The sequence below is a fragment of the Anguilla anguilla genome, chromosome 19 (genome assembly GCF_013347855.1).
Source record: "Anguilla anguilla isolate fAngAng1 chromosome 19, fAngAng1.pri, whole genome shotgun sequence".
Lineage (NCBI taxonomy): Eukaryota > Metazoa > Chordata > Actinopteri > Anguilliformes > Anguillidae > Anguilla > Anguilla anguilla.
Window position 1 is genome coordinate 13,567,429 of NC_049219.1, and position 14,723 is coordinate 13,582,151.

At 51.2% G+C, this 14,723-nt stretch overlaps 1 protein-coding gene across 8 annotated transcripts in view; it reads right to left on the bottom strand.

Annotated features, from left to right (window-relative positions):
• Positions 1–14,723, bottom strand: part of LOC118219169 (synapsin-3-like) — an 84,512-nt gene that overhangs the window by 59,117 nt on the left and 10,672 nt on the right. For all 8 annotated transcript variants that reach the window (XR_004763670.1, XM_035402145.1, XM_035402139.1 and 5 more), the window contains exons 3-4: positions 11,077–11,134; positions 212–303 (exon numbers count right to left, since the gene is read on the bottom strand). Coding sequence is in view for 7 of the 8 variants with exons in the window: in XM_035402145.1 (XP_035258036.1) it covers positions 212–303; positions 11,077–11,134 (150 nt within the window). In the remaining variant the exon portion in view is untranslated. The remainder of the gene's footprint in view (positions 1–211; positions 304–11,076; positions 11,135–14,723) is intronic.

Here is a 14,723-nt window from a genome sequence, read left to right on the forward strand (position 1 = left end):
ATCAGACAGCGACACTCAGACAGACAGACAGATAAAACCAACAAGGTAAACACAGACAGCGACACGTTTCCTGTCTCCGCTCGGTTCACAGACAGCTTTGTTCCTGTCCTGTTCGACAGAAGACAAACAGGACAGGGGATGCACCTCGTGTGCGCCGGATACATGGGAGGCTGCTGGGGTCTACGGCGCGTGATTGGTGGATTCCGCTCACCTGACCACCCTGGTCCCGCCCCTCATGGTCTGCATGTCTACCACACAGCCGCCGTTGACACAGGACGCCAGGTTTATCTCCGAGAACTCGGCCTGTAAAAACAAAACATCAATCATTTAAAAAAGCTTGCATTGTACCACCTGGCTGTTCCAATTAATGCTGTTCTAACAGGCTCATCCAAATCAATTGTACAGGCTAGTCCTGTACTCTTTTTCAATTCCAAACGTGTCACTGGCCATCATAAAGAAGCCAGGGGCCTGTTCTCTTTCCTGTTATGAATGGCTGAGTCATTGGCCATTAGGGGAAGGTCCGTTGACTATACGCGGGTGTGGCGCACTTGACAAGTACAGATGGACAGTGTCAGAGCGTTTCAAAGGACACGAGGGTCAGAAAAACAATCGCTCATGAACGTGCGGCTGGGGCCCCATCAGAGCTGATCAGAGAGACGGGACTCCAGGCCTGCTAAATCACCTGCAAAAAGGAGGTGTCTGGGAGAGCGGTGTGGGAACACACTGCATTCTGGGAAAGCGATGCGAGACAGAATGCAGCCCTGATCCCAATCAAAAAAGGCTTTCTTTGGGGCACTTACATGCATTTGAACAAATATAAATCATCTATGTCCAAATTAAAGTTATGAGCCATGTTATTCTTATGTACAGCTTGCACACATATACTCATTGACCCATTATTAATGCACCACGTAATATAAACCCTATATTACTGCATTGTAATGTTATCAACTCATTTTTGCAGACTGAGCAAAAAAGCAAAACCATTGGCTGGAATGATCAATTGTGCCTGCGTATGATTGGGAATTCCAAACTGGGGGGGAAGCATAAAGAAAAAAAGAAATAATACATATATATATATTTTTTTAAAACATCAAACGTATTAGGAAGTTGTAGTAGTAAATTATGTTTTCCTTAGTGAATAGTTACATACTTGTTGAATACATGTTCCTCAAATGTATTTGTATAGGATTCCCTAGTTATGGATTGTTTTATAAGTTTGTTTTCTTTTCCATAAGTGTTTCCAGCAATGCTCCACGTGTGTTGTCACACACCAGGAGGTAGCAGTGGGTATAGACTATAAAGGCAGACTTAAAACAGACATACATCAGCACTGGAAAAGCAGAACAAATACTGTACGCTGAGCTTTTCACATTTTTCACAATATATTTTCCATGGCTTATTGCAAAATGGTGGCTGACCCTGGTAGGCCCTTAAGGGCCAGAGTACAGCACTTTAATATACACATCAATGAATGGGCTCTTAATTAAAAGGGGTTTCGCACCTACGCCTGTATGTGATTCCTCTAACTCTGCTTTCTCATCGCTTACCCTGAGCTACATGGCGCAGGTAGCTTGCCAAGCACCAATTCCTATATGCAAGGAAACTGGTAAAAGCACTGATCCTGGGTCAGGTTTCTCTCTGTCCATACATATAACCCTGTAAATTAAGAGCGAAATGGCTAAACTGATCCTAGATCAGTCCTGATTGTAGACCAGTGCTCAGAATATGAGCACTATGAGCAACGTCCATTCTGAGCAAAAATGCATAATATGCTGCATCTTTACCCATGAATCCACCTATTGCAATGGGTGGGGGGCATAATTTTTTGGTTTTTTACCCCTTTCACAGGAAATTAATATTCTCGCTGTTTAACTGCTTCGCAGCCAAATAGCCATTGTCAGTTTGGCCACAAAGATCACCAAAGCCAATAAAAGTTGACCGAGTTGAAAGCTCATATGGTTCAGGTCACAGCGGGCAGCGTCGCCTCAGGGAATCTTCTGTGCTGTGAAACGGCTGCCCTTTCCTGCAGGACGGTATTTATACACATGACATGGTCTTTGGCAGATCAGACACGGAGAGGCCGCAGCGTTTCTACAGAGCGTGTTTATGGTCGGCGGCCAGCTCGGCAGCGACGCGGTGTCGTCATCCGGCCCGATTTAGGCACAGCATGCCTCTCTAACACGCGCTCCAACCCGGGCCACAGGATTACAGGGAAGGGTTCGACTGCAGGGGCCCCGGGGCCCACAGTGCTGGTGCACCAGGCCAGGGGTGCATCAGCACATGGAGGTGCGTGCGGACGATTCATTTTGATCGACAGCCGTGTCATCAGCCGTGGTTAACGTGAATCCGAGCGCAAAAAAAACTACATTTTCCAGTGAGCTGGCAGCTGTGGCGAGTGTTAAAGCGCAGCCGAGCTGTAGTTCGCTACAGTCAGTGGTGCGTGTGAACTGTGCAGCGCGGCTCCGGTCTCGCGGGGGGGAGCTGAGCGCGGAGACTGCGGCAGCGCGGTGAGAACGAGCTCAAACGCGCGCACTGGGAGCAGAATTAACGGCCGCGGCCCCTGTTTGTTTTCGCGAAGGCACAGGAGGGGAGGGGCGGGGGGACGAGGGGCGAGGGGACGGGGCGAGGGGCGGAATCTTATTCGCAGAGGGCTGGGGCGGAGGCCTGGAGGCTCAGCCAGCGCCGGCCGGTCGGTCCCGGCTCGGTCCGCCTCGTCTCTGACCCGTCCCCTTTTACTCAGACCCGCCGCGGAAACAAACATCTGCATCCCCCACACCGCTCGCTCTGCCAAAGCCCGAAACAAGAGAGCGCCTGAATCTGTGGCAAACAGTCCCAAACCAGAAACCCTCCGCTTTCCAGGAACAGTTAATGTCACCGGATTTACCCATTAAGGCACGAGATATATGATCAGAATGTTCTTAACTGAACATTCTAGTGCTGATGTCACAGTCACTACCGGTAATCAAAAGCCGTTGAATTCTCGAACACTGACTTTGAATTTTGCAAAAAGAAAAATCCAAAAAGCCTCCTCTTCAAAGGCTGAAACCCCCCTGCCATCTCTCCCCCCCTCTGTCTTTCTCTCTGGCTGTCTCTCTCACTGCCCCTCTTTCTCTCTCTCTCGGAGGATGAGCAGTTGGTGACTCGGCAGGCAAACAGACCATGGTATGTTTCCCGACTGCCATGGTAACCGCTCAGATAATGCACTCGGCCTCTTGGACCGGTTCCGACCACGGGGGAAGGAAAACAGGAAGCAGTCACCAGGACAAATGCCTCTCTCCTGTTCCAGCCTTTGGCCCCGGCGACATCTCCACAGACATCATCCAACTGCGCACCCCTCCCCTGCCAAGACTGATGCAGGCACTCCAGATCCCTTTTCAAACAAGTCAGACGCTCTCAGAGTTCATCCCTGCCTCTTCCAAGAGTTCTAAGCTAGGCTGCTTTGTTCAAAAACATTCTTGGAACGTTCTTGATGAGACGCACGTTTCTTTTTTTAATGTTCTATCCCGAAACGCGCCGTTGCACAATCAAATCCCTGGTGGAAATGTGAGATTAATCTGAGCTTAACTCAGAAACGGTGCTGAAATCGCGCAGTCTGTCTATGTGGCTGCAGACGCTGTGGGGGAAAAGGGGCTCGTGCAAACCCAAGGACCTGCGCCTGTGTGCGTGCGACCTTTGACCCCCGCCCTCCCCAAAAGGACGGCCGCTCCGCTGCAGTTCCCCGCGCACACTCTTCGCTTTGGCAGAGCCTCCTGTTAATACGCGGGGAGAGGCGAAGCTCTAAGTGCATTCAGCAAATCCCCAAACACACCGCAGTCAGCTGCCTGCCTGGAAAGGCATATTTTATCCAAGACACCAGTTACCAAATATGGTGCCCAGCTCTGCCAAAGAGGGTTTTTTTACCCCCCCTCTCCCAATCCAAAGCTCATCTGGAATCTTTTAGGGATATTTTTAGAGTCCCCCTGATTGCTGTTGTGGAGGGTCAGGTGCATGGGGCCCCTCTGCCGGATCGCGGGCCCCGGGCCCCCGTCCCCGGCCCCCGCCAGGCCCCACCGAGCAGGTCACGCGGTGTAATCTCTCCGGCGCTAATGCGGCTTTGCGGTGCAGGAGCAGGGACCCGGGAGCACGGGAGGCTAGCGTTCTCCCAGCAGCACCGGCGGCAGCGGCAGGCCTGGAATCCCAACACAGCCGCTGCAAGGACCAGAACTGACACAGGGGTTAACGAGCCTGTAACGAGCCACGGGACAGAGAAACCCATCACCCGCTGCGAGGGGGCGAGGGGTGAGGGGGCGAGGGGGGGGTCAGGGGCAGCTCTGACTCATGACCTCAGACCCATGTGGCAAAATTCTGGGGAAGGACTAAAAGTCCACATTCAACATACATTTTCCTGTAAAGACAGGGTGTCATCAGTGTCAGGGAAGTGACACGTGCTTGCCGCCCCCCTTTCAGTCCTGAGCCGAGAGACACGTTTCAAGTTAGGCACGGCTTTCGCAGGAAATAAAAACCACCCGTTAAAAAAATGAAAAGGAAAAAATAAAGCAGAAATAGCGGAATTCTCTTCAGATTCACGGTAGGAGAGGGGAAAAAAACAGGACAGTAGTGATCCGTGCTTTTCAGCACGCAGACACTCTGCGCACACTTTCGAGCGCTGCCGGTTCGTCGCAGGGCTTGATTTATGCGTGACCACAGCGCAGTAATCGCCATGAGGGAACGATTAAGGCTGAGCCAGTCACGTGAGTGGGCGGGCCTTGCAGTTATGACACGGCAGCACATCATCTTATAACAGGCCAACTATTCTCCTCATGCAAATACCGTTTGTTTATTTTTCACATTTGGAACCATTTTATTTCCAAACTCAAAACGCGCGTTTCCTGCAGAGGAGAGATCCAATAACTTCCTCATTTTTACAGGTCCTCCACCCTTATCACATGGACCAAGATAACTTTTCTCAAGTGGTCATGGCTTGTTGGAGTCATAGACCGGTTCAGGGTGTTCCCAAGTGATCTCATATATTCACACTTCCCTCAAACAGACGAGTATTAAAAGTTCATTTCGCAGGGATCAGAAAACTCAACAGGTTTTCTATTAACATTCAGTTCAGTGAGTCGTCTGGTTTTCATTCTCCGATGAAAGCAGTATCCTAAAAGTTTGGCTCAATAATCCTCGCCTTCAGACGAAACAATCTGAGCTCCTCGCTATAAAAAAGGAATCTAAAATCCTTTTGATGTGCAAACTTCAAGGCTTATATAAGGACACAATGCATTCGTATTTATATTTATAACTCTATACGGTTTCAGGAACAGTGACAGTGAATGCCCTTGACGTATTTAAACCTGAATGTGAAGCGCACACATAAACTTTATTTATACAACGCTTTTCATGAAGTGCACTCAGTCTGTCCAGAAAAGGACATACTGTAGAACAGCAGACACAATTAACAGGCAGTGGAATATACAAATAAAGACATGACAGGTAAGTAAGAGTAACGGTACAAGAAAGGTCAAATATATAGTTCTAACAATGGCATGTCATTAAAATAAAATAAAAAACAGAATAAGACAAATGTAAAGCAACAGATTTAAGATAATGTGTTTTTTTTATTTTCAGAGATTTAAAACATGGAAGCATTGGGCATTTCTAATAAGCACATTTTAGGAATTTATCCAGGGCATTTATTCAGCCACCATATGCAGAACAGCGAGCGGGAATGAAGATGGCCTAGATTTGCGAACCGCCAACATCACAAGCAGCGATTAATGAGTGCAATGGCCGGGCCACAGCACCCTGGACACAGACACAGTCCCACATTCCACAGATTTAGGAGGAGCCCTTCTGCTCTTAGCCCTGCCGACGGGACGTTAAGGAGACCCTTCTCAGCCGGTCTGAGCCCTGTCTCCAGCTGAGAAGGGTACTGCAAGTTTGAAATGCGCAGTCCAGGGTCACGCCGAGCCTTAGAAGTGCGCATTAACATCTCAAAATCAACTCCGAACGCTGCCACGCCCGCACGGCCGAGCTGTCTGACCGGCCGTTACCGGTTTCTCCTTCTCCCGTAAAGTGGCCCTCGTCCTCCTCGCAGGGTGTTTACAAACACAGACGCTCGTAACTCCCAATCCCAGAGATAACCCGCGGCTCTTTTTAAAGTGTTTTTCACAACCAGCTGGGTTTTTTTTGTTTTTTTGTTTTTTTTTTCCGCAGAAATAATCGCTTCCTCTGCCTGGAAAAGGCATCGCCCCTGCTCGCTCGTCCCAGACGGGCGGGGGGGGGGGGGGGGGGTGGGGGGGGGGGGTGCCCGGCTCCGTTTGTGTCGAAAAAAGGAGGCGCGGCCGGGCCTGTTTTTGCTCCTGCTCGATAAGCTCACGCGCCTCATTTCGTCTGTTCCGACGGTCCCCACCTCGATGTGTCACGCCACTTATCTCAGGACACGGAGTCAGGAGTATTCCCCCGAGCCATCGCAGGCCTGGTGCTCGCTCAGGCTGGACAATGCGTTCTTCTCCCATGCGATGGCCAGCCCAACGTTTCATGAAGTGCTCAATGTCAGATGAAACTCAGATTGCACCAAGAGCTAGCGCCACACCACTACAGTCCACAGACTCACAGACGGCCAGTCCATCCGCCTCAGACCTCTTCTTCAGAATGATTACCTAGCTCTCAATGTACTGAACTGCATTGTGAACTGACTGTTAGTCACCACTATTAACATGAATATTATCGCACAACCTAAAATGACATTGCTTTTAAAGGTTATATATGCACTGTACCTAAAATGCTTTGTTCACCACCCCAGGGACTATTGCACACTATTGCCATAGACCGCATATGCCTTGATGGTAGCTTATTAACGTCCTCGTTCATAATCACATTTGCTTTAATGGCATTACATTTCCAATTGCAAAATCCACCATGTCCCTATCTGTTCGTGGAGTTTGTCTAAGATATGCTTAATACACAATGGCACTACCAGAGAGCCAATAAACCACCGGAATGAGCCAATTCCCAGCTATAAAAAGAGTATTTCATCAGTCTTCATATCACATATTGGCAATGGCGCGCTCCATCCCTGTATCACAGGAAGCTTAATCCCCCCCCCCCCCCCCCCCCCCCCCCGCCCCACCCAGGCTTCTAGAAGCATAATTACAGTCTCTGTTCTCCTGAAGCAATTATGTTCTCCCACCGATACCCTCTCTCAGTGAAACTGCGCCTCCTTTTTAACGCGTCTCCTCTCCAGGAGGCCCTTTCTGTGAGGCCTTCCGCAAGCGCCTTCGGCTTTCCGACGTCACAGGCAGGGGCAAAACGAGATGCCCGAATTTTTAAAAGTTTTGGGGGGGTTTTGTATCAGGGAGCCACCACCGCTCTGTCACTGGAGAGGTGAGAGGCACAGTCCTGAGGACTGAACTGCGCAGCTCAACGTGCAAATCCACGGCTTCAGAGCCACATTAATTCCTATCAAGCAGCTCTCAGAGTCGTGTAAATAAAAATAAGCAGCCACAGTCACTTCAGCCCAGCTGCTACAAAGACGAACCAAGCGGTGCCCAACAGCAAGGACAGCCATTTAAAAAAATCCTTAACCAGGTTAACGTCAAAAAAGCACTGACCAGGAGAACCCATCACTACAGGTGCTGGGCTGGTTTGACTCTCAACTGGTGCTGTAGGCCCTTTACAGAGGATCTGCTGCTGATCCACCATCAATATGATGACCGTGGTTGGTAATGTGAGGCAATATGGGATACATATGGAGGACCAAAACATCAAAGAACAGCCAAGGGGGAAAAAAGTGCCGTGCCTGTGCAGAATTCCACCCATCTCAGATCCTACCTGCGAAAAAAACACCGCCATCTGCCGCAGAGCCGCCATCTGGTGCACTTCTCTTCTAGCTGCCACCTTTTCCAAGGGCAATTGCAGACGAGGAATTCTGCTGATTTAGAACCCGTCCGCATGAATCCGGCGTGTTTTGGGTAATCCGTTCCCGACATCCTCCGGGAGATTCGGGAATGTGCCTTTTCTCTGACCCCCCCCGAATTGGCCTTCCCAGAATTCACTGGCTTGCGCCGCCAGCAGGTGACGGACAGCCCGGCGTCCTGGCCGCGGGCGAGACCGGCGCTTATGGGCGAGAAGGTGCCGGAATGCCGCAGTCTCCCTCTGCGGCACGCGGCCAGCCAGGTACCCGCCAGCACGGAACATCCTAACAGGTGTCCGCAACCTGGAGGGGAACGGGCCGGCCCGAGGGGGGGCGGGGAAACCGTCCGGTGCGCAGCTACGGTTGCCGTGGATACAGAGTGGTAAATCTTGGCAGATGTTGCCCTGGTGACCCCATGGGGGCTGTGTTGTTTGAGGTCAGCAGGAGGGTACGAGTGTGGTCCGTGGCCTGCCTCCTGTGTTCTCTTCAGGGCAACCAAAAGCTCAACTCCGCTGATTGCCATAATTGAAGCCGTTGACCTTCAAAAATTTGGAAATGCCCAACGGTTAATCAATGCTGGTCGCTGTAAAATCCCCAAATCCCCAGTCGATTAATCCAGACTGGCAAGAGCGCCCCCCTGTGATGACTTTCTGCGCAGCGCACCAGCGCGAAACAGCAGAGAATAAATAAAGACGTAACTCACGCGGGCTGTGAGATTTCACAGAGGCCAGCCGCGCAGGCTTGGCGGATGACTCACGGTTGAGGAGGCGATGCGGCTGACAGGATTACGCTGCCAGACACCCTCCATTAAACAAAGTGTGGAGCGCGCTACATGTGCGTGTGCAGATAGCGGCCAGCGCTGCCAGCGCCCCGCGTATCTGCAGCATTTGTCACGGAGATAAAGGACGCTGGCAGGTGAAAAGACACGGAGCTGGAGCGGGGCGGCTCGGGAACCGGACCCGTCACCGGGGGTGTGCTGTAAAACTTGTTTTTCAGTAACGCCGGCCGCCTGCGGTGCAAAGGCCCGGCCGCAGGAACGTGGCCCCGATCCGCCCACATCGATTTGCCCACATCTGCGGACCGGTCCTGTTGTTCAGCGAGCGCGTGTGGAACAACGTGACGCTCGTGTGCACGGTTCTGACGCCGCTCGCGAATTTGCCGAAAACGGCGATGCGAAAACATCGTTCTGCGCGGCCTGCGCTCCACAAAAACTCAAATCCCCCAAACCGGGGCGCGAGTGGCTAAGAGCAGAGGATTAGCTCATGACACCGGGCACAGGAGTCGGCCGTTTATCTGCAGCACTGAGGGGAGATACGGGCCTGAATGAGCCTCTCTGAGTAGCTGAGTAGCGGTATCCCAGGCCCTTACACACAGATAAGAGCGCTTAAGCACTTACGGCCTGCGAGGGGCGGGGCTACACGGCCTGCGAGGGGCGGGGCTACACGGCCTGCAGCCGGGGCCTTATAAGGCCTTATGCGGGAGTGCGAGTAGCAGGCCGGGCCGGGCCGGGGGAGGGCGGAGGGGCTGGGGGGTAAGCGAGAGGAAGAGAGAGAGCCGAAAAGGCTTGGCCTGGTGCGATGGGGACGCTAAAACATTCGGACCGCGAAGCATTCTGCTAGGTTCCCCGGGTCGGCCCGTCCACAGCCTTTCACACAGGGATCCGGTTACTGGTTCAATATTTGAGTGGAAGCCTTCCATTCCACATTAAATAGCCCCTATGGGGGGGGGGGGGTTTGGCAGGTGACCTGAAAGCTGAGGGTAATTAGCTTGCAGTCATCGTAGGGAAAGTATAAAAAAAGACTGGAGCAAACAGAGAGGGCGACTGAAAGCAGAAGCAGGGCCACATTTAGGGCTGAGGGAGTGCAGGTGTGCCGGTCCCTCTCTGTTGATTTACTTTCCCCAGTCAGGCTGGCCGCACGGTTTATTTGGTTTCGGCTGAGCTTTGCCCACAGTTAACTGGCAGCACCGAAATCTACCCCCTCAGAGGTCAACGTGTGAGTGAACCAGCAGGCCTGAGTCAACACACCCCGCTCATTCTGACTGGCTCCCCCCCCCCCCCAGACAAATTATTTTCTTTTGCTTTTATTAGTCAAAACGTAAAGAAAACAATTTACGTTTTTAAAAAGACAGATGGGCCTTGATGAATCCATATGGCTCAACACAGGCAAACTGAACAGGAAGACAAGGATATGTGGGATATGTCTAGACTTTATAATTTCACATACATACATACATTCTCTTCCCATAATGCTAATTCATAAATGCACTATGCACAGCTCCAGAAAGTGGTACCCCAGGGGTCACGTGCAGGCTGCATTTCGTAAAGGCACTGTAAACACTCTCCTTGGGCAGACGTGCTGTGTTTAATACCTCATCCCTGCATCTCAGATGAGGTCGCTGCTGCAGTTCCTGTAAACACCGAGCAGACGAACGCAGACGACGGCAGATGAGGTCGCGCGCTAATGGGGCTCCAAAAAGCTCCCGACCCGAACGCAACCGAGCCCCGCAAATATATAAACGCGTATAAACACGGTCGGTCGGCCAGGAGACCGCGACCAAGTTTCATTTCAGTCGCACGTCTCCGTTTAAATAAGAGGGATAAGAATAGCTTCTTCTGGCTTGAGCTGACTCAAGGCTGCAGCTCTGGAAAGGAGTACAGCACGTGAGTGCACTGTTTGTTACTGACACGGGAAACGAACGGAAAATGGATTCATAAGAGTGGTGTGGGACTGAAGCAACAGTTTGGGACGCACAAGATCTTATTAGCATGATACATGGCGTCTGTCACCTGGTCTGTATGGTTGGTAGTGTTTCTGGTCTGTATGGTTGGTAGTGTTTCTGGCCTGGGTGGTTGTTAGTGTTTCTGGCCTGGGTGGTTGGTTGTGTTTCTGGCCTGGGTGGTTGGTTGTGTTTCTGGCCTGGGTGGTTGGTTGTGTTTCTGGCCTGGGTGGTTGGTTGTGTTTCTGGCCTGGGTGGTTGGTTGTGTTTCTGGCCTGGGTGGTTGGTTGTGTTTCTGGCCTGGGTGGTTGGTTGTGTTTCTGGCCTGTATGGTTGGCAGTGTTTAATTATGGGCACTCAACAACGGGAGAAAATCCCAGGAAAGGGCACCGTAGCAGTGTGAGGCCACGTGTCACCAAACAAGACGACACGGTTCCCGATTTTTTCGTTCGCACGGTACCAACCTGCTCCACTCGGATTTCGTACTCCCCGTTCAGCTTTCTCCCACGGAAGTACTTGGACCTGCGGGCGGGACACAGAGAAATGGGGAAAGTTAGCCGCCGGTGAGTCACGCGGTTGGCTCCGGCACAGTCGCTCGCACGGGGTTAAAGAGGACGCTGGGCCCGTATCAGCTTACTGGAGGGGGCTTTGATTCCTAATCCAGACACCCCAGGCACGAGGGGGGGGGGAAGCTCCGCTGTCCTTGTAGTGACATCAGCCCTAAATCTACCCTGCCTGTTTTAGTGCAGCTTTCCAAATCAGTGGCTTACGTGAATCTATTATCCCTGAATATTACTGGGGTTTTATTTGTATTATTTGTTTAAACTAATTTACACTTCCAACTTCCTCTAAGCACGAAAGGAATAGTACAAGTTTGTGACCTGCACATCTACCTCTCCTCTCTCTCAACCCAAAACAATCACTGTAAATCTTTTTATGTTTTTCCTCATCTTATTTTTTTTTTTAAAAAAACCTTATTTTTCTAAATTTCTATTCCTCATTTATTGTGACACACCCATGGAATGTTTGGAATTACTGGGCACAGATTCGCAACCCAAATTCAATAAACTGTTAAGCACCACTGCAGGACAACACGTGGAATATTCTTTTTATAGAAATGAAGAAACACAACTTTATTCAACGCAGATGTAAGTCAGCACACCAGGCCTAGTGGATTTCAGAGCAGTGAAATGCACAGGCCTTGTTTGTATCCATTCACACACACCCAGGGCCGCTTCCCTTTCCAAAGCGACCTCTGTGCCCGCCGACGCGCCCGTGCACTGCGACCCCCATCACCACCCACCCCTCGAGGTTGACCTTTGACCCCAGGAGCGAGCGCTCTAAATATCTTCAGCGGCGAGCGGGGATGTCTGGGGATGGCGGGTTTTTGGGCTGGGGCTCAGGGCGGGCTCAGCTCTCCCTTCAGAGGGCTCCACCCCTCCCGCCCATTTGAGGGGCGCTCTCTGGACGTCTCTAAAATGGAAGCATTATCACTGAGAGTACATGAAGATTTGTAGGAATTCATCATGAGCCACACATTCTGATGAAGCTGAAAAATGTACACACTGTTCCGTCATCTGTTTATGAAGACGTATAATGAAGATGAAAATAAAGAGGGCTGTGTCTTCAGAATGAGCCCCTGAAACAGCTGCCTGTAGGTATTTATACCCACTTAAGGTGAGGTCTTGTTCACACTGCGAGCAAGAACACACAAACACCTCCACGCTTCCAAAAAAGCACGCACAGAAAAATTAAAACCACCCTCTTTCTTTCACCCTAAAGAAAAGATTCGCTCTGTCTAATCTTTAATCAGTCTCACCCTACGATCTCTCGGGTATGATCAGCATTATGTAACTGGGAGTGCACAAAAGACACAGCTACCCCGAGAAGCGGTTACGTAAAAAGGGACTCAGCCGTTTGCTCCCGGGCCAGTTAACACATGAAATACAGGTCCAGGGCTGTTATCAGCTTTAAACGCTGCGGCACATTCCGGGCCCTTCCGTGACTGGCAGGTCCGGCGGTGAAACCGCCCCCCGCACGGAATATGGGAACGCCGCCTCACGTCCGACACACAGGACGCCGAGAGCCGACCTGGCGGGGAACAAGGTCTGACCCGCTGGACGTCCCAGCGCCGGGGCACCAGTGAGAAATGCCCCCCCCCCCGAAAAGCGGAGCTGTGTAGCGCCTTTGTGCCCGTCTCAGAAAGGGCTGCAGTGGGGCTGGGGTTTCCCCGGCGATACGCAGGCCGCGCTCTGGAATGCTCCCGCTGAAAGCTCCCCCCCCCCCCCCAAAAAAAAACAACATTCGGCCTTCACAGAGATGGGCTCGCCACCCTTTGGCCTGCACCCCGAAATTCACCAACACACCCTCCCACCCGCCCGCAGAGCTGCACCAAACGGGATGGGGGGGGGGTAGAGGGGAGCGGTGAAAGGGACATCTCCGGACCCGGGGGGGCCGGGTGGGTGGGGGGTCGTATTCCTGGTTACCTCACCGCGCCCGCTCTGCGACCGCCTCCGAAACGAGCCGCCGGGCCGCCGCCGGGCCGCCGCCGCCGGTCTGTAGCAGGAAGCCGCGGCGGGAAGCCTCAGCGCCGTGAGCCGAAGCCGGAGTCTGAGGCGGAGTCTGAGGCGGTCCAGACCTCCTAAATAGGGCTTTCAGAACGGGCCTCCACTAAACAGCACGCGTGTGTCCCTTATGTACGCGCTCTCACGCCGGCCGGAGTCTGCAGGGATCTGACTAAAGTCAGCGCAACCACACGGCACCTGTGTCACAACCCAGGTACTGCACATTCACATGGAACTGATCCACTTAAAAACTGTTACTGTTCAAATTAAAAGTCACCGTTTAAAAGTAATTTTAAGGCTTTTAAAAAAAAAACTCTAAAACAACTTTTTTTTTTTTTTTTGTCTTATACACAACAGGAAGCAGTAGGTTTCACTGAAGTCAGTTTGAACCCGTTTCAACTGACTCTAGTGTGAGGAGAACCATGATAAACTCATACTGCAAGCTACAGCCACAGCCTTTAGCCTCTGGATAACCACTGCCACTTAAAAATACATAACCATGTCCTGCTGTTGCCAGAATTTGCTTACCCACTAAAAAAGTCAATGAGCATTTTAAAATGAAATACGGAGATTCAATATTGTTGTAACATAAAGCCACAGGCAGCTTCTGGTTTTAATGTTAAAACAGTTAAGACATATTCGGAAGGGTACAATCGTATATCATCTTTACAGCCGTTTCACACAGCAATATGACACACAGGACGCTCACTGCATAAAATGAATGTTATCTTTTGAGAAACCGAGGGGCTTCTGCATATTTATGATCGCACTGATAAATGAAATCACACTCCCTGGTGGCCTCCATTTTACTCCTGACATGGAAGCATGGCTTTCTCATTCCGATCCCCGTTTATCCACAAACGCCACAGAGAAATGTTATAAGCGCACGTGTTTTCAGAACAAGAAGGGGGCTTTCATCCCTCGCCGACATAGATGAATGTGATCGGGGCAGATTTTATTAAGGCGGTTCGCTCCACTGTGCCAATCAGATATAGTTAGCGCACGTCCAATGCATCGGCTGTCAGTAACAGATTTCCGCCCAGACAAAACACCCCCGTTCGGCCCGGAGGTGAACGAAAACAAAATTTCAGAGATAGGGTCAGCGTGTGATTTATAGCACTGCAGAAAATAATACATCATCTGTGTCTCTGCGAAGCGCCATGAAACGGAACAAGCAGGGTCTGACACAACAACGACACACACACACACACACACCTGCAATAGCCACCTCTATTCAGAGGCATGGAGAGACTCCAAAGTAACACAGTTTATAGTAAGGGGATCAGCGTATCAGATGACCCTTTGCCCTTCAGTCATACGCGCCACATTAAGAACATGTTAATAGTGTTCCCGTGGCAACGGTGTGAATTCCTACAGGTGTTTCGCGTGCCACCGTGGTGCTTCGGCGGCGAGTCACGTCCTGCATCATGTGACCTTTCTGCCACACCCATTTCCCCACAGCGTGGCACAAAAACAGACCTGCAGGATGTGATGCGCTGGAAGTTCTGTTCAGAGTACGTAATACAGGCTTCACTAAGGCCTTGTTA